At 40.4% G+C, this 27,305-nt stretch overlaps 1 protein-coding gene across 2 annotated transcripts; it reads right to left on the bottom strand.

Moving 5' to 3' along the window:
* Positions 1-100: 100 nt before the first annotated feature.
* LOC132901476 (aldehyde dehydrogenase family 3 member A2-like) lies at positions 101-26,955 on the bottom strand. Of its 2 annotated transcripts, XM_060943898.1 has the most exons (10): positions 26,800-26,955; positions 21,179-21,410; positions 19,946-20,031; positions 15,062-15,270; positions 13,589-13,706; positions 13,356-13,497; positions 13,070-13,236; positions 12,827-12,926; positions 6,084-6,346; positions 101-222 (listed from the first exon to the last, which is right to left on the bottom strand). In XM_060943898.1, exons 1-10 carry the CDS (start codon positions 26,953-26,955, stop codon positions 208-210), a joined length of 1,488 nt encoding a protein of 495 aa, XP_060799881.1. In that variant the 3' UTR covers positions 101-207. The 2 variants fall into 2 exon arrangements, with proteins under 2 accessions (XP_060799881.1, XP_060799882.1); XM_060943899.1 differs by lacking the exons at positions 19,946-20,031; positions 26,800-26,955 and having other exon boundaries at positions 21,179-21,251.
* Positions 26,956-27,305: the final 350 nt, after the last annotated feature.

Below are 27,305 nucleotides of genomic sequence, written 5' to 3'. Positions count from 1 at the left end.
GTTCAGTTGATTGAATGAGCCAAGTCAGGTGTGCTGCTGCATGGCTGGAATGAAAACCTGCAGCCACACGGCCCTTTATGGATCAGGTTTGACACCCCTGCACTAGACTATAGTTCAAATCCTATTTGGTTGGCTTTGCTTCAATTCATCACTGCAGCATCTGTCCTGAGGTGGAGATCTTTAGGTGTCAGGTGTAGATCAGAGTCTTCAAATCACAATGCCCTGTTTGGGAACAAAACGAAACACTTATTATAAATAATACTAGTGTCTCCAAAAAGTATCTGCCCCTTTTGAGGGGTTTCTCACTCATATTTTTCCTGTTACACCTCCTTGAATTTAGTTTCTCATCTCATCTCATTATCTCTAGCCGCTTTATCCTGTTCTACAGGGTCGCAGGCAAGCTGGAGCCTATCCCAGCTGACTACGGGCGAGAGGCGGGGTACACCCTGGACAAGTCGCCAGGTCATCACAGGGCGAATTTAGTTTCTACCCCTCAAAACGCATGAAGAATTCAACATGTTGAAACAAAACAGGCTTTCCAGTTCCTCCTGCTGAAGAACCAACCAATACATCATGCTGCGTAAGTGATGGTGTTATCTGCGTATTTTGGTTGTGCTTTGCCATCAGGCCAAAAATATAATGTTGTCTCATAATTTTTTTTTTTCAGGTTTTGTCAGGTGGCTTCAAGTAAACTCCATGTGTGACTAAATCCTGGCACTTCTCAGAAGTGGCTGAAGTGACTGTGAAGTGCTGAAGGGGTTGTTGATGTCTGGAAAACGTTGTAAACATCTTTGTAAAAAAGTCCGTGTTCTACGTGTCTCCTTTTTCACTTCTCTCCTGATTGCCTTTTCAGTTTATTAGAATGATCTGATCTTAGTGATGTGTTATACCATGCTAATTACTCCACCAAGGAGCTTATGTTTTCAGCGCTGTTTGTTTTTATTTGTTTGTACGGCTGTAAGGCTGTAAGCAGGATTGCTCAAAGCATACCAACCCGATTTTCATGAAACTTGGTGGAAGAGTGTAGCATTGGCCAAAGAAGAACCCATTAAATTTTGGAGTGGATCCGAGTCACAGGGCAGATCCACGAATTTAGTTTCACCTTCATAAATGTTGCGAGATACGTCATTTGGTACTGGTGGATGTCTGTCTTCAACAATGCCATACATCTTAAAATCCAGTAGACAGTAAAGTAGTAAAGTTCAATAGAGAAAAACAGCCAATGTAGAAATATGAGGTCTTCTTATGTCAAGTCTGACTCATGATCTAATTTTAACATGCTATAAATATCTTATGCCAAGTTATTATATCTACATTAATTTTTATACTAATTCCGTGCAAGAGAATGCACATTCACCTGTTCATATGTCAAGTTCAGGAACAAACTAACATTAATGGCGCTAAAATGCCTGGAGAGAAGCCCCTAGGACTGTTCGCTTTGCTTATACAGACTTCTTGTGCAGTGGGAAAAAATGCACTGCTGTGTGTTCCATATGTACAACCCCGATTCCAAAAAAAGTTGGGACAAAGTACAAATTGTAAATAAAAACGGAATGCAATGATGTGGAAGTTTCAAAATTCCATATTTTATTCAGAATAGAACATGGATGATATATCAAATGTTTAAACTGAGAAAATGTATCATTTAAAGAGAAAAATTAGGTGATTTTAAATTTCATGACAACAACACATCTCAAAAAAGTTGGTACAAGGCCATGTTTACCACTGTGAGACATCCCCTTTTCTCTTTACAACAGTCTGTAAACGTCTGGGGACTGAGGAGACAAGCTGCTCAAGTTTAGGGATAGGAATGTTAACCCATTCTTGTCTAATGTAGGATTCTAGTTGCTCAACTGTCTTAGGTCTTTTTTGTCGTATCTTCAGTTTTGTGATGTGCCAAATGTTTTCTATGGGTGAAAGATCTGGACTGCAGGCTGGCCAGTTCAGTACCCGGACCCTTCTTCTACGCAGCCATGATGCTGTAATTGATGCAGTATGTGGTTTGGCATTGTCATGTTGGAAAATGCAAGGTCTTCCCTGAAAGAGACGTCGTCTGGATGGGAGCATATGTTGCTCTAGAACCTGGATATACCTTTCAGCATTGATGGTGTCTTTCCAGATGTGTAAGCTGCCCATGCCACACGCACTAATGCAACCCCATACCATCAGAGATGCAGGCTTCTGAACTGAGCGCTGATAACAACTCGGGTCGTCCTTCTCCTCTTTAGTCCGAATGACACGCCGTCCCTGATTTCCATAAAGAACTTCAAATTTTGATTCGTCTGACCACAGAACAGTTTTCCACTTTGCCACAGTCCATTTTAAATGAGCCTTGGCCCAGAGAACACGTCTGCGCTTCTGGATCGTGTTTAGATACGGCTTCTTCTTTGAACTATAGAGTTTTAGCTGGCAACGGTGGATGGCACGGTGAATTGTGTTCACAAATAATGTTCTCTGGAAATATTCCTGAGCCCATTTTGTGATTTCCAATACAGAAGCATGCCTGTATGTGATGCAGTGCCGTCTAAGGGCCCGAAGATCACGGGCACCCAGTATGGTTTTCCGGCCTTGACCCTTACGCACAGAGATTCTTCCAGATTCTCTGAATCTTTTGATGACATTATGCACTGTAGATGATGATATGTTCAAACTCTTTGCAATTTTACACTGTCTAACTCCTTTCTGATATTGCTCCACTATTTGTCGGCGCAGAATTAGGGGGATTGGTGATCTTCTTCCCATCTTTACTTCTGAGAGCCGCTGCCACTCCAAGACGCTCTTTTTATACCCAGTCATGTTAATGACCTATTGCCAATTGACCTAATGAGTTGCAATTTGGTCCTCCAGCTGTTCCTTTTTTGTACCTTTAACTTTTCCAGCCTCTTATTGCCCCTGTCCCAACTTTTTTGAGATGTGTTGCTGTCATGAAATTTCAAATGAGCCAATATTTGGCATGAAAATTCAAAATGTCTCACTTTCGACATTTGATATGTTGTCTATGTTCTACTGTGAATACAATATCAGTTTTTGAGGTTTGTAAATTATTGCATTCTGTTTTTATTTACAATTTGTACTTTGTCCCAACTTTTTTGGAATCGGGGTTGTAGAAGAACTATCGAGGAGATGACGGGGACAACCTCAAATTTCAATCGTCATTTGGTAAGACTCCACCCAGAGAAGGAAGTGACACACTATGCTCATTGCTCTGTTGATAGTGGGCGGGGCTTGCTGAGTGATGAACTAGCTAGTGTTAACCCTCTCTCATGTCATTTGCTCTGTTGATAGTGGGCGGGGCTTGCTGAGTGATGAACTAGCTAGTGTTAACCCTCTCTCATGTGATTTGCCCTGTTGGTAGTGGGCGGGGCTTGCTGAGTGATGAACAAGCTTTTTATCTGTAGCCTGTTAACTAAAATGGGGCAGTCGAGCAGTAACGTTAGTCCAACACAGTAGCAGAGACGCTTTCACATAAAGGCAGCAACAGCCACCGTCAAATGGTGCAGCTGGAGTCTTGTTCTCAGACTCGACTTGAAATTGTCTTTAATGACTTGGACTCGAACACTGGGGACTCGAGACTGGACTCGGACTCGGACTCGAGGTTTAGTGACTTGACTACAGCACTGTTCTTATCACAATCCTCATTCAGTGCTGCCAGTAATCCTCTGGTACACACATGTATGCACATAACTAATAGTTTTAGAAATATATCAAGACAAATAAAATAGGCGTGGTTACAGATCGGCATATCATAGAAGACTCGACTACTGTCCTTGGCGGAGATCTGCATTCTCCGAGTGCCCTTCTGTTTAAATGGAAACTGTTGTTACAATGGAGCTTACAGTCTTAGAGCTTTCACAGCTTTATCAATATCTTTTTAACCTTCTCCAATTTTTTTTCCTTAAACTTTACCTAATAAAGTATCCAGGGCAGCTACGTGTCTTCACAACAGCAGCACTGGCTGAATCAGCAGTTTTATTTGTGTCTTCAAAGTGATATTTATTGTGCAAACAAGCAGCTGAACACTGGTTTACCTTCATAATGCATTTCGATAATTCAATTCCTCACACAGCATGGGCTGTTAAATTAAAGGGGGTGAATATCAGTTGAGTCATTTTGAAATTCATAGATTCTGAAGACATCAAAACACTTTAGTAGAGCATTATATCTGACTTTTTCAAGCAACAGAATGAGAACTAGAGAGGCTACAATTATCGACACCTTAACGATATTTTGGCCGTTGCAAAAGTAGAAGAGACTTTCAATACGTTAATTGTGCATGAATAATTACTCAAACTTCCACTGGGGGAAAAAAAAAAGAGTCGATTCCTGACTACTTAGCGCACCAGATCACGTGACACCGTTCCACAATTATCGACACCTTTGTCCACAGTTAAGAAAGCAAGCACAACTTTATTCATCACACACTTGTGAAATTCCTCTCTGCATTTAACCCATCTGAACACACACATATGTGAGCAATGAGCACACACACACACACACACACACACACATACATATATACATACCCAGAGCAGTGGGCAGCCATGCTAACAGCACCCGGGGAGCAATTGGGAGTTAGGTGCCTCGCTCAAGGGCACCTCAGCCCAAGGCCATATTAACCTAACCTGCATGTCTTTGGACTGTGGGGGAAACCGGAGCACCCGGAGGAAACCCACGCAGACACGGGGAGAACATGCAAACTCCACATAGAAAGTCCCCTGCCGGCCGCTGGGCTCGAACCCAGAACCTTCTTGCTGTGAGGCAACTGTGCATTTATAGCACCATGCCGCCCACTTATCGACACCGTTCCACAATTATCAACGTCCAGATGATTATTTATAAAAAATAATGAGCATGTGGTATTAAGTTAACAAAACAGTTTTTATTTAAAATTTGTTTGACATAGACTTATATTTAGTACAAAATATATTTTATATAAATATCTGGATGTCGGTGTTTACGCAAATAAGGAAGTAATTCTAATGTCTGTAAACAAATTAACTGATAAGGTTTAACCTGTCAGAAAATCTTTTTGTTCCACTTTCTACCCACTTTCTAAGTATTTTTGTAGATTACATTTTGTTAATCATTCGTTGTTGTTTCTATTAATTTCTAGTTGTATTGTTTACCAATAAATATCAACAGGGAATTGACATTATAACCACATGAAAATCCAGGTCAAAGGTCGCATATCATTCCTCAAACCAAAATATAAAATGTCTTCTGATATTGTAATATGTGGTAGATATTTACAACAAACTGCAAAAAAAAAATTATTTTCTGAATGGAACAGAAAAATCTGAATATTTCAAACACGTAATGTTTTATATGTTAGGAATTTAATTCTAGTCCAATTCTATTTATTGCACTCGGATTCCAAATACTCTATAAACATTCCATTCTGTTATGGATCAGAAAAAAAAATTATTATAAAATCACAGCACTTTTATTTTTTTAAAGTCCTTCATCTACTTCAACAATGTTACACAAAGATCAATCCATAACAGTTGTAAATGTCCCTTAATTCCACAGGATGTCGATAATGGTGGACACCGGTGAAAATGATCACTATTGTCGACACCTCACGTGATTCTCAAACGCGCGTTTAGATACAAAACGGTGACTGTCAAATGAAAGAGTCAGAAACAAAGTAGGTTTCGACAAGGAGATCATGAAATATCGGTGAATATGATCAGTAAAAACATGTTCATGATCTTTCCACCATGCTTACCTGCGATGATAACGTCCGGGTTTTCCTCAAATTGCTGATCGTGCTAAAAAAATTCCATCTCAGGTAACGAGCCATGTCATCAGACAACAAGATCAAAGGGCGAGACGGGTCTTCTGGTTGATTAATTAACCAGTAATAACTGTTGGAACTGAAACTCACCTTTGTAAAATGTTTTTTTATTGGTAAATCTGAAAAGGTGTCGATAATTATGGACTATTGATAACTGTAGCCGCCGCTCTAGTAAACTAATATTCTGACAAATTCTAAAGTTTGTCATCAGTATACAGTAGGTGTACAGAGGAAGAATATAAAAAAATAAAGTGTCCCATGCTGATGGAAAGAAAGGATTGCTAACCTTGAGCAAGACGACCAGTAAAGCGATGAACAGACCCAAGGCCAGCATGGTGGAGATGACGGCCCAGGCAAAGGTGAGATGGGTACAGCTGCATAAGCGGCTCAGCATGAAGAACCGGGCTCTGCGCAGACGGGATGCTGTTTGTGGAGGATAGCGCGCTTTGTTCAGACTCTCCTTCCCCAAAGACTTGATGAGGCAAGCACGCTTGTGACTAAGCTGGTCAAATGTGTGTTTGCCATGGTATCTGCCCATTCCACTGTTTCCTGAGAAAGAGAGAAATTTTCACTTCTTTTATGCACATTTTGAATTAGTGAAACTGAAAAGAAAATGGCTAAAAAGTTTCGCTGACCTAAAAGCTACGACATTAGTAATCAAGGATGAAGTAAATAAATAAATAAACTACGGATGCACATTTTCCGGTCTCTACATGACCATGTGTTTAGTTTGCACTCTTTGATCCTCAGCAGGAAATGGAAACTGCGATTTTTGCATTTTCTTTTGCAGGAAATTGGCCCTGTACTTGTGAAGCATACAGACAAAGATGTACATAATAATATAAACATTTTCTCAACATAAAACCTCATTACAGTAAAGTTTTCAAAATGCTATAAAAACATCTTAGCTTGCTAACTTAGATATCGATGGACATTAAAGCAGCTAACTTTATATACATTTTTAAACAGGGAATTTGGTCAAAAATGTAACACTGCATTCGGGCTTATTTTGATTATAATACATAGGGCCAAATTACTCAATTCTGATTGGTCAATCAAGGAGGGCTTTTTTCCTTAACACGGGGCCATATTTCTGAAATGCTATTGGCTAGCTCGTTGCTTGGTTACAGTTACAAAAATTAGCAAATTTTGTCAACAAAATGGCTGACTCTGCTGACTCAGCAATGCCGCGTTTCACTATATTTGACAAAAAAAATGATAAACCAGTTGAAAGCTGCAAGAGAAAATGAAAATTTCAAAAAAAGGATGAATTTTTGGCTTTCTGTGTTTAAGAAATGGGCCAAAAAAAAGACAAATAAACGACTCTCTAGTGGCATATGAAAGCTGTGAGTTAGACAAGGTGCAATCGCAGTTTTTTTGTGTCATGATGAAAGATGCTTTAGAAACTGATTCAAACGTGCAAGACAGTCTCGCGCCCTGATTGGTTCAGAAAACGTGAATGACAAATGTTATGAACTTGAATGGCTTCCGAAGTATGAATTTTGCCCTATATATTATAAACAAGTAATCGTATGGTTCCTCATAAAATTGTTTATATTATAAACAAGTAATCGTATGGTTCCTCATAAAATTGTTTATATTATAAACAAGTAATCGTATGGTTCCTCATAAAATTAAGGATCAATTTCACTCGTGATTTCAAAGTTTTGAAATTTTCAAAATTTTGAAATCACTCGTGAAAGTAATCCTTAACTTTACTCGGCCCCATACGATTACCTATAATAATAACAATCTCCAGTAAATTATTACGTGTTATTTCATAGCTGTTAATAGGCATATTAGAAACTTGCTGCCCGTGCTGTGAAAATTGTGCATGCAGACGCTCATTTAAGTTTACAAACCTGTCATTGCTTAACTCTTGAATATTTTCTATCGTGAATATTATCATTAAAAAGCTTATAATCTGCTTTCCAAAGAAATGTATCTGGTTAAGATCTGTTCAGTACTTTGGGAGTAACGGCAGGTTGAAGTCGGTACAACAGAGTTCACTCTCTGCTCGCCGGACGTCAGGAAACTGATGGTGCTTTTCTTTTTGAGTCACGGGAAAGTGCTCAAGCTCTCTCTCTCTCTCTCCTGATCGGTTTCTTACTGGATTACTTGTCAATATCAGTCAGATAACTTTTATAGGGATGTTCTCTCGCTCTCACCGTTTCTGATGAAGGATTCAGTAAAATTTTCCGTCTGCTAGTTTTGACGTTATGATTCACAGGAGATTTTGAAGTGAGTTTTCATAGCTTTACCTACTTGTTTTTTTCAAATCAAACTGATTCATGTAAATAAATAACTATTTTAGAATATAACTGTCGTTGTTTTGATGAAAAATATTGAGATCTTAGTGGTCGGAATGAGATTTTAAAAACCTGGAAGTCAGAAACGCGAGTGTCAATTTCAGTTCAGTTAACTGGAATTGTTTATTGGATGTGGATCTCAGTTTTTTCGAGGTTCGCCTTGAAAGCTGTGAATATTAATCGAAATAATCATTTATATTCTTTAATATAAACACTAGTAGGCCCTACTTTTGAGAAATACAAAGGCTTACAGAGCACAAAGAGGGGATTAGAAAATAATCTTTTATTACTTGTTTATTTTGATAGAGAACGGTAGATGTGAGACAGATGCAACCCAAGAGAAGACCCCAGGGCACCAAGGCACCGAAGCGTGTTAACATCAACAAGCTGAAAGACGGCTTTGCCAAGCAGTCGTTTGCTGACACTTTGGAGGAGCGGTTAGATGCCACCATACTTGATGAGGACATTGAAGTGGCATGGACCACTCTCCGTGACATTGTGTACAACACAGCCATGGAGTGTCTAGGGCCACCCGCCAGGAAGCACAAGGACTGGTTCGATGAGAATCACACTGAGATCAAGGACCTTCTCGAGAAGAAACGCGCTGCCTACAAAGAGCGTCTCCACAACCCCAAGTCAACAGCAAAGAAAGATGCCTTGCAGAGCATACGCAGTAATATACAACTCAAACTGTGCATGATGCAAGACTCCTGGCTGAATGCAAAAGCTGATGAGATCCAAGGCTATGCTGACATGAATGACATGAGAAACTTCTACAACAGCCTGAAAGAAGTCTACGGTCCCAGCAGCTCGGGATCATTCCCCCTGCTCAGCAGAGATGGGACCACGCTCATTACAGAGAAGGACAAAATCCTCGAGCAGTGGGCCGAACACTTTGACAGCGTCCTAAACAGACCGTCCACCGTCAACGACGAAGCCATTGCAAGACTACCGCAGATCCCAATGAATGAGACACTCGATGCTGTCCCTACTCTGGAGGAGATTCAGAAGACCATCTGTTAGCTGTCTAGCGGCAGAGCACCTGGATCTGACTCCATCCCAGCCGAACTTTACAAGGAGGGTGGCTCAGCGCTGACAGACAAGCTTCTCAATCTCGTCCAGATAATATGGGCGAAAGACGTAGTACCACAAGATTTCAAAGACGCCTTGATCATCCACATATACAAGAGAAAGGGAAACCGCCAAGCCTGCGACAACCATCGTGGAATCTCCCTACTGGCCATCACAGGCAAGATCCTGGCCAGAGTCCTCCTGAACCGGCTCAACTTCCACCTTGAGCAGGGACTTCTGCCAGAAAAAGTCATTGTGGCTTCCGGAAGAATCGTGGGACCATCAACATGGTTTTTGCTGCGAGGCAACTCCAGGAGAAGTGCCAGGAGCAGAATGTCACCTTGTACTCAACCTACGGCGACCTGACTAAGGCCTTTGATACTATAAGCATCAAATTCTCCAGTGCCTCTGGAGAATCATGGTGAAATACAGCTGCCCTGACAAGTTCATCTCCATCATTCGACAACTGCATGACTGCATGCTGGCCAGAGTCCAGGACTGCGGAGAAACATCTGAACCGTTCCCTGTCACCAACAGTGTAAAACAGGGATGTGTCCTGGCTCCCACACTCTTCAATATGATGTTTTCAGCGATGCTATCGGACGCATTCACTGGTTCGGATGCCGGGATCGATATCAGATATCGTACCGATGGCCCAATCTTCAACCTCAGGAGGCTCCAAGCAAAAACCAAAGTGAAGTCAGAGTCCATCAACTAACTTCTGTTTGCCGATGACTGCGCCCTTAACGCTACCACAGAAGCTGACATGCAATGTAGTGTCGACAAGTTCGCTGAGGCCTGCAACAACTTCGGCTTAACCATCAGCACAAAGAAGACAGAAGTCATGCACCAGCCAGCACCAGGAAGACCCTACATCGAACACAACATTACCATCAACGGGCAAAGACTAAACGTAGTTGACAAGTTCACGTACCTCGGCAGCACCCTCTCCAGATCCGTTGTCATGGACGACGAGATGAACGCCAGACTCGCCAAAGCGAGTGCCGCATTTGGTAGACTAAATAAAAACGTGTGGACCCGGAGGGGTATCTCAGAGGAAACGAAGATCAAAGTCTACTGTGCCGTAGTCCTCATTGCTCTTCTCTATGGGTGCGAGACCTGGACAGTGTACCGGCGCCATGAAAGGAAGCTCAATCACTTCCACAACACCTGCCTTCGGAAAATCCTCGGCATCAGCTGGCAGGAGAAGATCCCGGACACCAAGGTGCTCGCCCGGGCCGATCTACCCAGCATCCACACCATCCTGATGCAGTCGCAGCTACGATGGGCAGGACACGTCGTGCACATGGCCGACCACCGCATCCCCAAGAAGCTACTCTGCAGGGAACTGTCACACGGCAAGCGCTCCCAAGGAGGCCAGTTAAAGCGCTTCAAGGATACACTGAAAGCTTCCCTCAAGGCATTCGGCACTGACCCAAATGGTTGGGAGCAGACGGCGCAGGATAGGAACAGCTGGCGGGCAGTGGTCAAGCGGGGGGCAAAAGCACATGAAGTTCAGAGGCAAGCAACAGCACAGCAGCGCAGGCAAGCAAGAAAAGCCAACGCCACGCCAGCATCTGCCGCTGCCATCCCGTGCCCACACTGCCCTCGCCTCTTCAGAGCTCTGATTGGCCTCATTAGCCACCTGCGCACCCACAATTAACCCCATCCCCCAAGCAAAGGTTTGACTCGATGGCCTTCATCGTTCTGATGGACAAAGAACAAAACAGTAGGCCCTACTTTTGAGAAATACAAAGGCTTACAGAGCACAAATAGGGGATTAGAAAATAATCTTTTATTACTTGTCTATTTAGATAGAGAACAGTAGATGTGAGACATTCAATGCTTATTTATGCAGATTTTATAATTAACATTGATTTCTCCTTCTTTGTGATGTATAAATGAGAGTTAAGATCAGCTTTATATTGCACAAATAAAGCCATTTGGTGAAACTTTGAAGAGAGTGTACCGATTTAACATTTTTACCTAATTATCATAATTAATACGAATTAAATACTAATTTACATAATGCCTTTTTACTAATTTTTCAAACTTTGTATTCAGTATACAACCATCTATGTGCCTGCCAATTTCTATGTAAATATCTTGAAATACAGAAAAGTTATTCAGAAAAAACATTTGATCTCATTGGTTAATGAGGCCCATTTTGGACCATGTGATCCTCATACAGAATATTACGGCAGTTTTCTAAAAATGAAGCCGTTTTTTCAGTCTTTGATTTGTAATAGGTCAAGAACGGATAAACATATTTTAATTTTTCTGTTGTTCTGCATTTATTTCTGAATTCAATGAGTGTAGTTTCAAGCAATTTGGATTGAATTTGAATCTTCACCCGATATGCCTATAATATGTTGAAGTACACACAGTAAAGTTCCATAGCCTGTGTGTTTCCTTATCAATATGCACAGCTGTTGAGTTTCATAACTTTCAAAACCTACTATTTTATTATACTAGGCCTGCATCCAGCCTTGGTAAAAGGAACCGAATGATCCATTTCTTCCTCTTCTTTTTTTTTTTTTTAACTGGTTTAGGAAAGCTATATCAGAGCTTGGAACAGAAAAATGGCAAAAAATTTCAAATGTTGGTTCTGCTTGGAGCAAACAGACAACATTTTTTATTCTTTTTCTGATCCATGATCACGATACCTAATACAGAATGATATTTTAAAGGAGAACTGAAGGCAAATTTTTTTAGCATCAAAATTCCATTTTATTAAATATCGGAATGCATTTTTGATCGCTATTTTGTCACTGCTATAGCAAGTTATGAGTGTTTGAAATATGCTCTGTAATATAATCACTCCATATGTCAAAGCAATGGCCGTAAACGAGATTCATTGAGACCTGTGCGAGACATCGTAGGACGGAAGTAAAACGTATAGCGGAAATCAAAGTGACCAACATCTGCCAATGCTGTCAAAAGACTCGCGCGCCCTCCTTCGATTGCTGATGTAATCAAGCCGGAAGTTTTGTTTGTTTTGATAGCAATCAGGAAAGTTTGAAAAAAGTAGGCAGTACCTGTCATTTAAACTCATTTTTGTGCAATACTTCGTTTGGAAAACAGTTTTCAAAATGCTGGCACTGACACTTCACATTTCGAAGTCTCGCACAAGTCTCGTGAAGATCGCGCGGATAAGCGACGCCTGCCGTGGACCAAACGAACTAAATTCAACACGGCTAAAAACCGAATAGGCCGATAAGTATAATATTTAATTGCAATTAATTGACAATACAAGTCACGATATAAGGTTACTAAAATCGAAAACGGAATTGAATAACACGTTAATTAAGAAATAAATCAAGTTTAAAATGACTTCAGTTCTTCTTTAAGGGCACTCAGAGAGCACAGATCTCTGCCAAGGCCAAATGCTGATCAATCTTGCAATGTTAGCGTTAATGAATCTAATTTCGTGGATTGACTCCAAAATTTAATGGGTTATTCTTTATCCCTATTTTTCCTTTTCCACCAAGTTTCATGGAAATCGGGTCAGTATTTTTTGCTCAATCCTTCTTCAATACAGACAAACAGAGCGCAACTTTCTTGGTAGAGGTAAATATAGCATAAAAATGAAATGCATTTGTGTAGATGATATTAACCCATTAACCTGATGATAATTAACCTGACGTACCTACTCCGCCGAAGGGTAAGGAGGTGACTGTGTAGTGGATCATTACATCATTAACCACCACTCCTCCACTACTCGTCTCACTCAGCATTCTCTTGATCACCTCCACAGAAAGAGAAATCAAAGAAAAAGGTTTTTCCCTTGATAATAGGGCAAACCCAATGAAATTAAAAGTATAAAAATCTGTTTCTACTGTACCAGACATACTGTGTGTTACAGAATATTATCAGCAGCTTCAAAAAATACCTTCTTATCAGAAGAAAAGATGTAAAGAGCCAAAGGTTTTTCTCTATCGTTAATGAAGCGAATGGCCTCATTGACATCACTGACAGTGACGATTGGCAGCACAGGTCCAAAGATCTCTTCTTGCATTATCCTGGCATGAGGCAAAACATCCTTCAAAATGGTAGGAGCTGGCAGAAACCAGGAAATACACATACACTAATACTGTACACAGATCCATCAAGGAACAATGTACTAATCTACCAATTAAACCAGCACTTTATATTTAAATCACAAGTCATTCTCATACCAATATAACACTGTGATTCATCACTCTCTCCTCCAACAGCCACACTGCATCCCTCCATCAGGGCCAACACACGCTCAAAGTGATTCTGGTTGATGATGCGGCCATAATCTGGAGAGCTCTTAGGGTTCTCGCCGTAGAACTCCTGGAGTTAGCACAGACAGTGGATCATTTACAATCTTTATATTCAAGTGCACTATTCCCATCTAAAGAACAATAGGATTTCCTTGAAAAACCTGTAATGTCTGGCGAATCTCTTCAATCAGTCTGTTCTGGATGCTGGCATTACAGAGGATGTAGTCTGGTGCGATGCATGTCTGACCACAGTTAGAAAACTTCCCCCAGGTGATCCGACTAGAGACAAAAACAGCAAACATGACGTCAAAATGGAAAGTAAATGGAGCCACTAGACTAGACTAGACTATACGTGGCACAGTGGTGTAGTGGTTATCACTGTAGCCTCACAGCAAGAAGGTTCTGGGTTCAAGCCTACTGGCCAACAGGGGCCTTTCTGTCTGGAGTTTGTATGTTCTCCTCGTGTCTGTGTGGGTTTCCTCCACAGTCCAAAGACATGCGGTTAGGTTAACATGGGGCGGCCTTGGGATGAAGGTTGGGCTGAAGTGCTCTTGAGGGAGGCACCAAACCCTCAACTGCTCCCTGGGCACTGTAGCATAGCTGCCCACTGCTCTAGGTATGTGTGTGTGTGTGCTCAATGCTCACTTGTGTGTACATGTGTGTGTTCACTGCTTCAAATGGGTTAAATGCAGAGGTTAAATTTCACTGTGTGCTTAAGTCTGTGCTTGAGTGTACGTGTGACAAATAATCTTCTATACAGTACACATGCTGTCAGTCAAATGTTTTGGAACATCCTATATATTAGCATTTATGTTTAAACGACTTATTTTTAAATCTAAGAATTTTACATTTCAGAATCTAACCAAGAAACAGGTGCAAGTGAATCCACAAATGTTTATTATTTTTGACATAATTGGGGATTGCTCAAATCGATTCACAATGCCAAATCAGAAAAAAGTTGGGATGGTATGGAGAATGCAAATAAAAAAAGAAAGCAGTGATTTCTAAACTGACTTTGACTTCTATTTCATTGCAGACAGAACACAAGATATTTCATGTTTTGTCTGACTTCATGTCATTTGTTAATATTCACCCGTTCCTGCATTTCAGGACTACAACACATTCCAAAAAAAAACAGGGACCGGGGGCAATTTAAGGGCTAGTAATGAGGTAAAACAATTAAATAATGTTGTAATTTGAAACAGGTGATGTCAACAGGTGACTGTAATCATGATTTAGTACAAAATCAGTATCCAGGAAAGGCCTAGTTTTTGAGGAGGTAAGATGGGCCGAGGATCTCCAGTTTGTCAACAAATGTGTGAGAAAATTACTAAAACATTTAAAAACAGTGTTCCTCAAAGAAAGATACAAAGGATTTGGATATTTCACCCTCTGTGGTGCATAACATCATGAAACGATTCAAGGAATCTGGAGGAATTTCAGTGTGTAAAGGGAAAGGGCTCAAGCCTAAGCTGAACACTATCATTCATCTATAGCTAATATACCCACATTGACTCTGGATTATTTGACTTGCATGCATATGAATGTCAGTGGCATACTGTACCATAGTTTAAGGTAATAATGATAGCAAAATGGTGCATTCAAATCAGATGAGCTTGTAAACAATGTATTACCGGCAAGCGACTGCAAGGTCACAGTTCTGATCAATATAACAGGGACTTTTCCCCCCCAGCTCCAGAGTGACTGGTGTGAGGTGGCGTGCAGCTGCTTCCATCACCAGTTTCCCCACTGTGCTGTTTCCTGTGTAGAAGATGTGATCGAAACGCTGCTTCAGCAACTCCTGGGTTTCAGGAACTCCTCCAGTCACCACATGGTACATCTCCTTAAAGAGTCAAACAACCATTATAGAACACGAGTCATGTTCATAAATAAAAACTGACCACAAATACAAAGCTGGAACAGTAAAATGAAGGGATCCTCTGGTTTGAGCTATGGCTAAAATGTCATGTGCTGATGCTGGATAGTATCCTATCCCAACCAATTAAAAAAAAATCACCATAGTAACAAGGGAGGTGTGGCCAGATCACAAGCCTGAGGCACCTACAGTAGGTCAAGAAGATTTCATGTTCAGGCTATTAGTTTTTAAGTCATAGTTGCCCAGAGGACAAGTACGCTCAGTAGCCTACCGTTCATCAGTGGGTTTTTTTCTTCTCTTGTTCAACAACCAGAGAAAGAAAGAACCTAATTTCTACTCAATTTTAGAAATCAAAAAGTTGTTGATGGTGGTGTGATGCTCCCCAATACTCTAACTATAGTGTGCTAGTCATTTTGAATCAGCTTTCACTAGGCAGATTAACAAACATGCTTGAACAACATGCAACCTTTTCAGAATTATGACAAATTTGATTGGACGAGCAGGATCCCAAGAGTGCTTTCCTTTAGTATAACTGCACTGCACAAAATTCCACTTCTAGCAACAGTCCCACTGAAACTATTACTACAATAGAGTTAGCGACATCATCAGCAGACACAGCAAATGATGTATTTTTTGTGAATATGACTTTTGACTTCAAATATGAATGCTAATCAGATGAAGATGCAAAGTAAAGAAGGGACACCAATTCCACCGGACGCACCTTTAGTGGGAATGTACGAATCATTGTGAGCCAGCTAGCCAACAGGATATAAAGCGAGTGTGGCTTCTGAGGGATTTATTTTCATTCACAGAGAACAAACAAGATCAGCTGTGAGCTACTGCTCACTTACGTATCCCCCCACTCTTGCGTACAGTGGTGCTTGAAAGTTTGTGAACCCTTTAGAATTTTCTATATTTCTGCATAAATATGACCTAAAACATCATCAGATTTTCACACAAGTCCTAAAAGTAGATAAAGAGAACCCAGTTAAACAAATGAGACAGAAACATTATACTTGGTCATTTATTTATTGAGGAAAATGATCCAATATTACATATCTGTGAGTGGCAAAAGTATGTGAACCTTTGCTTTCAGTATCTGGTGTGACCCCCTTGTGCAGCAATAACTGCAACTAAACGTTTGCGGTAACTGTTGATCAGTCCTGCACACCGGCTTGGAGGAATTTTAGCCCATTCCTCCATACAGAACAGCTTCAACTCTGGGATGTTGGTGGGTTTCCTCACATGAACTGCTCGCTTCAGGGCTTTCCACAACATTTCCATTGGGTTAAGGTCAGGACTTTGACTTGGCCATTCCAAAACACTAACTTTATTCTTCTTTAACCATTCTTTGGTAGAACGACTTGTGTGCTTAGGGTCGTTGTCTTGCTGCATGACCCACCTTCTCTTGAGTTTCAGTTCATGGACAGATGCCCTGACATTTTCCTTTAGAATTCACTGGTATAATTCAGAATTCATTGTTCCATCAATGATGGCAAGCCGTCCTGGCCCAGATGCAGCAAAACAGGCCCAAATCATGATACTACCACCAGGATGTTTCACAGATGGGATAAGGTTCTTATGCTGGAATGCAGTGTTTTTCCTTTCTCCAAACATAACACTTCTCATTTAAACCAAAAAGTTCTATTTTGGTCTCATCCATCCACAAAACATTTTTCCAATAGCCTTCTGGCTTGTCCACGTGATCTTTAACAAACTGCAGACGAGCAGCAATGTTCTTTTTGGACAGCAGTGGCTTTCTCCTTGCAACCCTGCCATGCATACCATTGTTGTTCAGTGTTCTCCTGATGGTGGACTCGTGAACATTAGCCAATGTAAGAGAGGCCTTCAGTTGCTTAGAAGTTACCCTAGGGTCCTTTGTGACCTCGCCGACTATTACACGCCTTGCTCTTGGAGTGATATTTGTTGGTCATCGCTCCTGGGGAGGGTAACAATGGTCTTGAATTTCCTCCATTTGTACACAATCTGTCTGACTGTGGATTGGCGGAGTCCAAACTCTTTAGAGATGGTTTTGTAACCTTTACCAGCCTGATGAGCATCAACAATGCTTTTTCTGAGGTCCTCAGAAATCTCCTTTGTTCGTGCCATGATACACTTCCACAAACGTGTTGTGAAGATCAGACTTTGATAGATCCCTGTTCTTTAAATAAAACAGGGTGCCCACTCACACCTGATTGTCATCCCATTGATTGAAAACACCTGACTCTAATTTCACCTTCAAATTAACTGCTAATCCTAGAGGTTCACATACTTTTGCCACTCACAGCTATGTAATATTGGATTATTTTCCTCAATAAATAAATGACCAAGTATAATATTTTTGTCTCATTTGTTTAACCGGGTTCTCTTTATCTACTTTTAGGACTTGTGTGAAAATCTGATGATGTTTTAGGTGATATTTATGCAGAAATATAGAAAATTCTAAAGGGTTCACAAACTTTCAAGCACCACTGTATATCAGAATGCAAGCAATCGAAGGCATAGAAAACTTATTATGAATGTTGACTTCAACAAGTAAGTAAAGAGCAGTGTCTTTCCCCAGGTATTTCAAATAGCATCCTGGTAAACTGTCATTTTGAAATAGCATTTTACTTCTTGAAATAGCCTCAAAATCCACCCTATATGTTTTGTAAATACATTCAGTCGGTAAACAGGAAGTCGATGTGCGACAGACCTGAAAACGGTACACGCAGTATAGAACCCGAAGTTGAAGTCTGGTACCAAGTGGCTATGATATGTGGTTGCTGAGAAAAAGGGTGTTTCGGATGGATGGAGATACGGAGGTGATTATAGGAAATCGTGTGCACTGATTGGTCGAGAAATTCAGACTATTTCTTTATAATCACCTCGAGCAACTCAGTAAAATGGTGGCCAATTGGTTTGTCACCGTAAGTGAGGAAGAATTACAAATTATGAAAGAAAATGCTGTTTCTAAAAGCACTAAAGATGCGCCGAAGTTTGGTCTAAAACTATTCAAAGGTAAGGTGGAATTGTGATTTGTTTTATCAGTTTCAAAACAAAGTATTTTATGTGAGTTGGCATAGATAAAGGACAGGCTTGTAGTACTCAAGTCTGACTCGTGCTCCAATTTTAAGGATTCGTGACTTGACTTGGACTCGAGCACTGATGACTCAGACTTAGACTCGTGCATTAACTGCATTTGGACTCGGAAATCAGAGACAAGGACTCAGATTCTTATTTTTTGTAGCATGCCATAATAATTTGGCATAATATATTTATATCTACATTAATTTTCGTACTAATTTTGCGCAAGAGAATGCACATTCACCTGTTCATACGTCATTTTCAGGAACAAACTAACATTAATGGCGCTAAAATGCCTGGACAGAATGCCCCTAGGATTGTCCACTTTGCTTATACAGAGCCGTAAACGACTCGCACCTGCACAGGATTAAGGTGCAATCAGCGCGCCGATATAAAAACTGTGAAAACACACTTACTTTGCGAAGTATTGAGTTGCGTTGCTGAGCCTTATTTCCTTGTTTGGGTTCCTGATCCTTGATTCTGCTGAGTCTACGATAGCCTGTTTGTGCCTCGCTTGACCTATAGGCTGTTTCACCATTTTACCTACAGTTCTGGATTGTTTACCTGTCTTCACTTGTATTAATAAACACACCTTCTGCACTTACATCCATCTCTGACAGAATACTTCACACTCCCTGACAAAGAGAAGCACATTCACCTGTTCATACATCATGTTCAGGAACAAACTAATGTTAATGGCGCTGAAACAGCCACCGTCAAATGGTGCAGTTGGAGTTTTGTTCTCGGACTCGACTTGAAATTTTTTTAACGACTTGGACTTGACTTAGACAAGAACACTGGGGACTCGAGACTGGACTCGGACTTGAGGTTTAGTGACTTGACTATAACACTGATAACTGATGCAAGCCTGCACACATTACATTTGTATGCTGCTTTTGAAATAAAATTTTTTAATACAATTTTTTTTATTATTATTTTTTAAATAATCACCTGCATATTTGTACTAAAACAATCAGGCTCAGTGAATACCAGTGAATAATAACCTCGACTTCGTCTCAGTTATTATTCACTTAATAATTATTAGTGAATTATTAGTGAAGTATTACTGTTATCCACTATGTTAAAACCTGTCAGATAAGGTTCTGGTCAAACCAAATTGCGATACCGGAAAAGCATGTTCAGGCTTTCACTTGCCTGGTGGGCTAGCTAATGGAAAAATCAAAACTCAAAACTCACTGGAACTCAGTTAAAGATTTGGAGATAGTTTTGCATGCTTTTATTACATCACGCCTTAATTATTGCAGTTTCTTTTACATGCGAGTTGGTGAGTCTTGGCCTTCCAGCCTGCAACTTGTCCAAAATGCTGCCACTAAATTTCTTACTGGTATGGGAAAGAGAGGCAGTATTTCACCAGTCATAGCATCTCTACACTGGCTTCCAGTCAAGTATAAGATTGATTTTAAACTTTGACTGTTTGTTTTTAGGCACTACATGGTCTGGCTCCACAGTACATCAGCATTAACCTTGATTCTTTTCATCTGTACAGCACCTTGTTTGGCTTCATGTGTTTTAAATGTGCTTTATAAATAAGTTGAATTGAATTGAACTCACAGACCTGATCCAAATACTGAGGTAGCAGTTCTTTCAGTAGGCTGGCCGAATTCTTACTCACTTCTGAAGGCTTCACCACAGCAGCATTGCCTTCCAAGAGAAGTTTCAAAGTGATTGGACGTTTCTGAACATGAGAGTGAAGTTTACACTACAATGCAAAACAAGATCAGCGGTGAGCTCCTGCTCACTTACATATCCCCCTGCTCTCGCTTATCAGAATGCAAGCAATTGAAGGAATAGGACACTTATTATGAATGTTGACTTCAACAAATAATTAACCCTGAAACAAGTAAGTAAAGAGCCATGTCTCTCCCCAGGGATTTCACATAGCATCCTGGTAAACTGTTATTTTGAAATAGCATTTTGCTTCTTGAAATAGCGTCAAAATCCACACTATACCGTATGTTTCTCAAATACATTCAGTCGGTAAAAAGGAAGTTGACGTACGACAGACTTGAAAACGGTATACACGGTATAGAACCCCAAGCTGAAGCTTGGTACCAAATATCAAGCAGTTGTGATTCGTAGTTGCTGAGAAAAGTGTTATGAAAATTTTGTAAACCCACGCTGTGTGTTTCATTAATACATTCAGTCGGTAAACAGGAAGTCGATGTATGACAGACTTGAAAACGGTATACATGGTATAGAACCCCAAGCTGAAGCTCGGTACCAAATATCAAGCAGTTGTGATTCGTAGATGCTGAGAAAAGTGTTATAAAATTTTGTAAATCCATGCTATATGTTTTGTAAATACATTCAGTCGGTAAACAGGAAGTGGAAGTGCGACAGACCTGAAAATGGTATACACAGTATGGAATCCCAAGCTGAAGCTCGGTACCAAATATCAAGCAGTTGCAATTTGTAGTTGCTGAGAAAATTGTTACAAAAATTTGACAATCTACACACGGTATAGAACCCCAAGCTGAAGATTGGTACCAAGTGGCTATGATTTGTGGTTGCTGAGAAAAAGGGTGTTTCAGATGGATGGCGATATGGACGGATGGACGGACAGAGGTAAACCAGTATACCTTCCCATCCTTTGGAGCGAGGGTATAATAAAAAGATGACAGTTCTTAATAAGATCCACCCTTTTACAGTTTTGAATTAACCCCCAAAGTCTCACTTTATCATCATCTTAAAGCATGTTATTCAGTGGCTACTATGAATTGTTCAATAACTACAGTGAAACTAAGATACAGATATGTTGCAGGACTGAACTAAGCCCTTGCTGTTTTACCTGCTGCAATTGCTCCAATGAGTGGCCCCAAGGTAAGACCCCATGGGTAGTTCCAGGCTCCAATGATCAGCACCACACCCAAAGGTTCAGCTTTTATAAAAACATCATCTGTCAGGGTGAGGAGGTTTTTTCGAACAGGTTGAGGTCTTGTCCAGTCACTCAGTTCACGGACAGCCAGCTTAATTTCATTCTCAAGCCCGATGAGCTCCAAAAGCGGTGTGTTGAACTCGCTCTGCAGCCAAAAGGACAGTATATAGTGCATTTCTTTTCACTGAATACATTTCCTGACACTATTTGCAAAAATACTTCCTTTTATATAAGTTGCATTAAGCGATGTATGAACTATACCAGCAGTCTGACTTTCCAGTCACCACGAAGAAAAAAGAAGAAAGTGGTAGCCTGAGGTCCACCAAGACAAACCTTGATATGCAAAATATTTTTGGCAATCCAGCACTATGTCATGATTAAGATATAAGATGGTAACGATCATTAAGATGGTAATCCATTCAATTATGGTTGACCAAAAGTGAAATATAATGCATAATTCTATAAAACGCATATAAAGTGTTTTGCTAATTTACAGTATGTTTAAGCCAATTTAATGTCCATTATGGTTTAAATATGGTTTGTGAAATAAAGTTTAAATAATTACAATAACTCAGAAATGAGGAGAGAAGAGTTTCCCGAGAAACATGACCAGGACTGTTAGCATTTTTGATTCATATTTTTAACAGAAATTATTTCACTTCAATGGATTGTAGGAATTTCTAGATTCATTAGATACCCCATACTCATACGGAAAATAATAGTGACTGATCATAATAGTCACTGGAGGCGATAAAAATTATACAAAATACACCCATCCACCTGCTGTTTTATGCAGTTCTCTAATCAGCCGATCCCTTGACAGCAGCATAGTGCATAAAATCATGCAGATCTAAATCAAGCGCTTCAGTTAATGTTTACTTCAAACGTCAGAATGGGAAAAATTGTGATCTCAAAGTGTGACTTTCTTTCTCTGTAGCATGGGTGTTGGTTTGAGCCAGATGGACTGGTTTGAGTATTTCAGAAACTGCTGATCTCCTGGGGTTTTCACACACAACAGTCTCTAGAGTTTATACAGAATGGTGCAAAAAACAAAAAACACTGAGTGAGTGACAGTTCTGTGGGTGGAAACTTCTTGTTGATCAGAGAGGTCAGAGGGAAATGGCCAGATTGGTTTGAGCTGCCAGGAAGGATATAGTAACTCATATAGTCACTCTTTACAACCATGGTGAGCAGAAAAGCATCTCAGCATGCAACAGCAGAACAAAAGACCACATTGGGTTCCGCTCCTGCAACCAAGAACAGGAATCTTAGAATCAAGAACAAGTTCCTATTAAAGTGGCCGGTGGAGTGTATATAAAAATGATATCAAATGGTTAAAAGCAGGGATCCTCAAAATTTTCACCGCCAAGGACCTTTTTACTGAAAAATAAATAAAATTGTAAAATAAATAAAAATACTGTAAAATTCCATAGATTCTATCAGTACAGATTTATTTTATGAATGTCATCCAACTATACAAATATTAGACCCAGTATTTAAAACTCTACTGCACACATTATGATACCCTCATGGGAAATTTTTTTAGTGTGTTTAATTAGTCTAAATACATTTCATGATGTATTTTATTTTATTTTTGGTGTATTTTGGGGTAAACTGTCACATAGCAACACCAAACTACAATTATTCATGTCATGGCTGAAGCAACAATACACCCTGCATTGAATTAGTTAACTTTTTATATATATAAACAGGGCGGCAGGGTGGTGTAGTGGTTAGCGCTGTCGCCTCACAGCAAGAAGGTCCGGGTTCGAGCCCTGTTGCCGGCGAGGGCCTTTCTGTGTGGAGTTTGCATGTTCTCCCCGTGTCCGCGTGGGTTTCCTCCGGGTGCTCCGGTTTCCCCCACAGTCCAAAGACATGCAGGTTAGGTTAACTGGTGACTCTAAATTGACCGTAGGTGTGAATGTGAGTGTGAATGGTTGTCTGTGTCTATGTGTCAGCCCTGTGATGACCTGGCGACTTGTCCAGGGTGTACCCCGCCTTTCGCCCGTAGTCAGCTGGGATAGGCTCCAGCTTGCCTGCAACCCTGTAGAAGGATAAAGTGGCTAGAGATAATGAGATGAGATGAGATGAGATGAGATATATATAAACAGTTATTCCACAAAATCGAGTCGTACATGAGCTGATAGCTGACGAGGCATGTAGCACCGTTGAGAAACAGAGCATTTTATTTTTAGCAAATTTGATAAATAAAAACTTTGTGCAAAATGTCCCACAAAATCATTTCCGCTTAGAATGTAAATAAACCGGTGAAATGACAGTAGCAATTTGTGAAATATGCTAGAATAATAATTCTTGAAAATATTCTGCTCATCAAATACTTTTATTCCATATTTTGTTGCTTTTTTTGTATTTTTGGGGGTTTTGTTTTCGAGTAGAGTTTTTATTTCGTCCTCAGCTTGTTCAGTAACACACTCCACCATTTTCTTTTTCTTCTTCGGGGTTTATCGGTGGTTGGCAAACCAACTTAAAGGTGCATTACTGCCATCAAGTAGGCTGGAGTGTGGAACAGGAGATACTGAGGAGGAAAAAAAACAACTATATTCTTTTAGCTATTTTTGTTTTGTTTTAAATACTTGATAGTGATATATCTGACTTGAAGTGCTCCGAAATTTTGTTTTTCTCAACTCATGGTATACGAGCTGATATCTGAGTGTGATTACTCATATCCATTGAATGTGGAGATTTTTTATATATATTTTATATATATATGAATGAGAGAGATGCACGGTGGTGTAGTGGTTAGCACTGTCACCTCACAACAAGAAGGTTCTGGGTTCGAGCCCCGTGGCCGGCGAGGGCCTTTCTGTGTGGAGTTTGCATGTTCTCCCCGTGTCCGCGTGGGTTTCCTCCGGGTGCTCCGGTTTCCCCCACAGTCCAAAGACATGCAGGTTAGGTTAACTGGTGACTCTAAATTGACCGTAGGTGTGAATGTGAGTGTGAATGGTTGTCTGTGTCTATGTGTCAGCCCTGTGATGACCTGGCGACTTGTCCAGGGTGTACCCCGCCTTTCGCCCGTAGTCAGCTGGGATAGGCTCCAGCTTGCTCGCAACCCTGCACAGGATAAGCAGTTATGGATAATGGATATATATAAAATTCTACTTGGAATTTACGCGGAACATTCCCCAAAGCACATTCCTCTCTATAGTGCCTGTACTATATTTGCTAAAATTGACATTTCCTCACTTCCTGCATTATTGGTCCACTCCTCGATATGGTTTAACTCATCCTCACTATTAACTATAGGGACAGATAATGCCATCCTGTTCATACACTGGCCATGGAGCATTTCCATGTCCGTATCCTGAACAAAATATACATAAACCTTTATTATGAAAACTTCATAAAATCAAAATTTAATAATACATTTCCTTTTTGCAAAGCAAACACAAATGAATACACTTTGCAAAGTAAATGAAGAATTTTTTTTGGTTGACTTGGCAAATTTGGTAATGTGGATTTATTGTACAATGTTGCCGTATGTCCAGAAGAACTGTGGCTGGTTCTGTAAGATGCTCAGTAAAACCTACAGCTCATTTCCTTATAAAACTGCACTCATTATAGCTGAAACTACTTTTTTTTTTTTAAACAAAGGGTCGTCTCACACCAAATATTGACTTTGTTTCATTTATTACGGTTTACTACTCTTTATAGTATCTTTCTAAAATGTATATTTAATTTCTTTACTGTATTTTTGATGGCATCTTTGCTCTACAGCATTTCTTTGCGTGTGTTTAATGCTGGGATCAGAAGATACAATATTTTTGTCTTTCACGATATTCACCAAGTCACGTTGAGCAATCATAGTGCCATAAATTCTTGCCGTGTCTTGGTTGTAAGACTTACAACACTACAAGTTTGACTCTAATCAATCATTGTTCATGTCCTTGCATGCTGTCGGAAAGAAAACACAAAAAATTCTGACATGCTAGACTTTCCGTCAGTGTGTCGTAGGGCATCCCTGATGCCACATCGCTGTTCCTTGATTATGCCACACTACCGTACAAGGCCTGTTTGTTGTTCCTGATGTTCATATTCAGGCACGGCTTGGAATTTGTCAGCTATGACAGAAATTGGGCTGAATTTGTGTAGTTTGATCTTGGCATAAGACTTTTACAATACTGTAACTTTTACCTAAAAAGGTATATATACACACCACACCTTAAAAATCTTATCTTAAATGCAATTAGGTTACAATAAATGATTAAAGGTAGACGACCTTTCAGATTGTTCAAGTTCAGGTCATAAAAAGAATTTTCCCTGACACCCAATTATTTTTGTTTAGTGGACTGAAAGCTACTGAATTCAAATCACAGACGTCCAATTGTATTAGATTTTTTAAAAAAAGAACAATTAATGAATTTACCTCCACATGGCCCTAAATTCTCCGATATTTTTTCCTGCTTCACCATGACCCAATTCACTATGTCATGCATGACGTGGTGGGCTTTCCCTGTTCGCGCAAGGCATTGTGGGATACAAATTTGAAACAGGAGAGAAAAATGGAGGACGTGAGTGTGCGAATGAAACGTGAAAGACCGAAACGGAAAGCAAGAAGAAAAGACGTTATGTTATATATGAAGGAAAGGAAACGCAGGACCAAACTAATAAATATCGGCGGTCAGCGAGCACCTCAGTGTGATCAGCTATTCGTTTAGCGACAGAATGATGGAACTGTCAGTGCACGCTCATACACACGGACTTCCTCTGTCTGCTTGACTGCGCAAAGCGAGCACATTATTTGCTTTAATCCCCTCAAATTAAATAACTTCCCAGCCACAGAATGGCCTGATATTTTTTTAAAATATTACAGACATAAACATATACTGGTGGCACGGTGGTGTAGTGGTTAGTGCTGTCGCCTCACAGCAAGAAGGTCCGGGTTCGAGCCCCGTGGCCGGCGAGGGCCTTTCTGTGTGGAGTTTGCATGTTCTCCCCGTGTCCGCGTGAGTTTCCTCCGGGTGCTCCGGTTTCCCCCACAGTCCAAAGACATGCAGGTTAGGTTAACTGGTGACTCTAAATTGACCGTAGGTGTGAATGTGAGTGTGAATGGTTGTCTGTGTCTATGTGTCAGCCCTGTGATGACCTGGCGACTTGTCCAGGGTGTACCCCGCCTTTCGCCTGTAGTCAGCTGGGATAGGCTCCAGCTTGCCTGCGACCCTGTAGAACAGGATAAAGCGGCTAGAGATAATGAGATGAGATGACATAAACATATACCACAATGACCACATTTCAGACGGAACTAAATTTCACCGATTTTAGGAAATTGAAAGGCCGTCTATCTTTAAATCTTTTTAAATGTCTGCTTTATTCACGCTTAAAAATGAAAAGGTACATATTAAAAGTATAAAAGACAAGAGCACCAACCTAGTGACAAAGAAAGGTGTAGTTTAGTGCTTTTTTTTCTCTTAAGAATTCAAAGTATTCAGTGTTAAGATCACGATACGTTTTTCCTTTTCAGCCTATGGCAGTATTGCGGTATTAATGAGAAGCCTGATTCACTGTGCAGCTCTTACCCTGTGCAGGTCATGCGTGAGAGCAGCACTGATGTCCTCCTGTCTCTCTGTGATGAGCCGCAGTAAAGCTCGGAGCTGCTCAAGTCTGTACTGCAGGACTCTGGACCTACCCGTGTTAAAGGCTTTCCTGGCTATATCCACCGCCTGTTTCTCCATTTCTTCTTCTCTTAATTATATTAGTCAATAAAAAAAGAGCATGTGGAAGTAAAAAATGCTGGTTAAAATATGACCAGGGTGCACGTGAACAAACACCATACTGAGTGTTTGCTCAGCATTTACTACTGTGGGTAAACACCTAGTTCATTTTACACAAACACAAAACATGAATCATATACCTTAAATTATTCTATCCACAGTCACTGGATATGAGCAATCGTGCGCTCTGATTGGCTACTCTACTACTAGGATATCAGCTCATATACCACGAGGAGAGAAAAACAAAAATGGCAGCGCGTGTTGGTGAACCAACTGAAGATGAAATAAAAACTCGACTCGAAAACAAAACT

The sequence above is a fragment of the Neoarius graeffei genome, chromosome 17, assembly GCF_027579695.1.
Source record: "Neoarius graeffei isolate fNeoGra1 chromosome 17, fNeoGra1.pri, whole genome shotgun sequence".
Lineage (NCBI taxonomy): Eukaryota > Metazoa > Chordata > Actinopteri > Siluriformes > Ariidae > Neoarius > Neoarius graeffei.
This window is presented reverse-complemented; position numbering and strand designations above follow the sequence as displayed.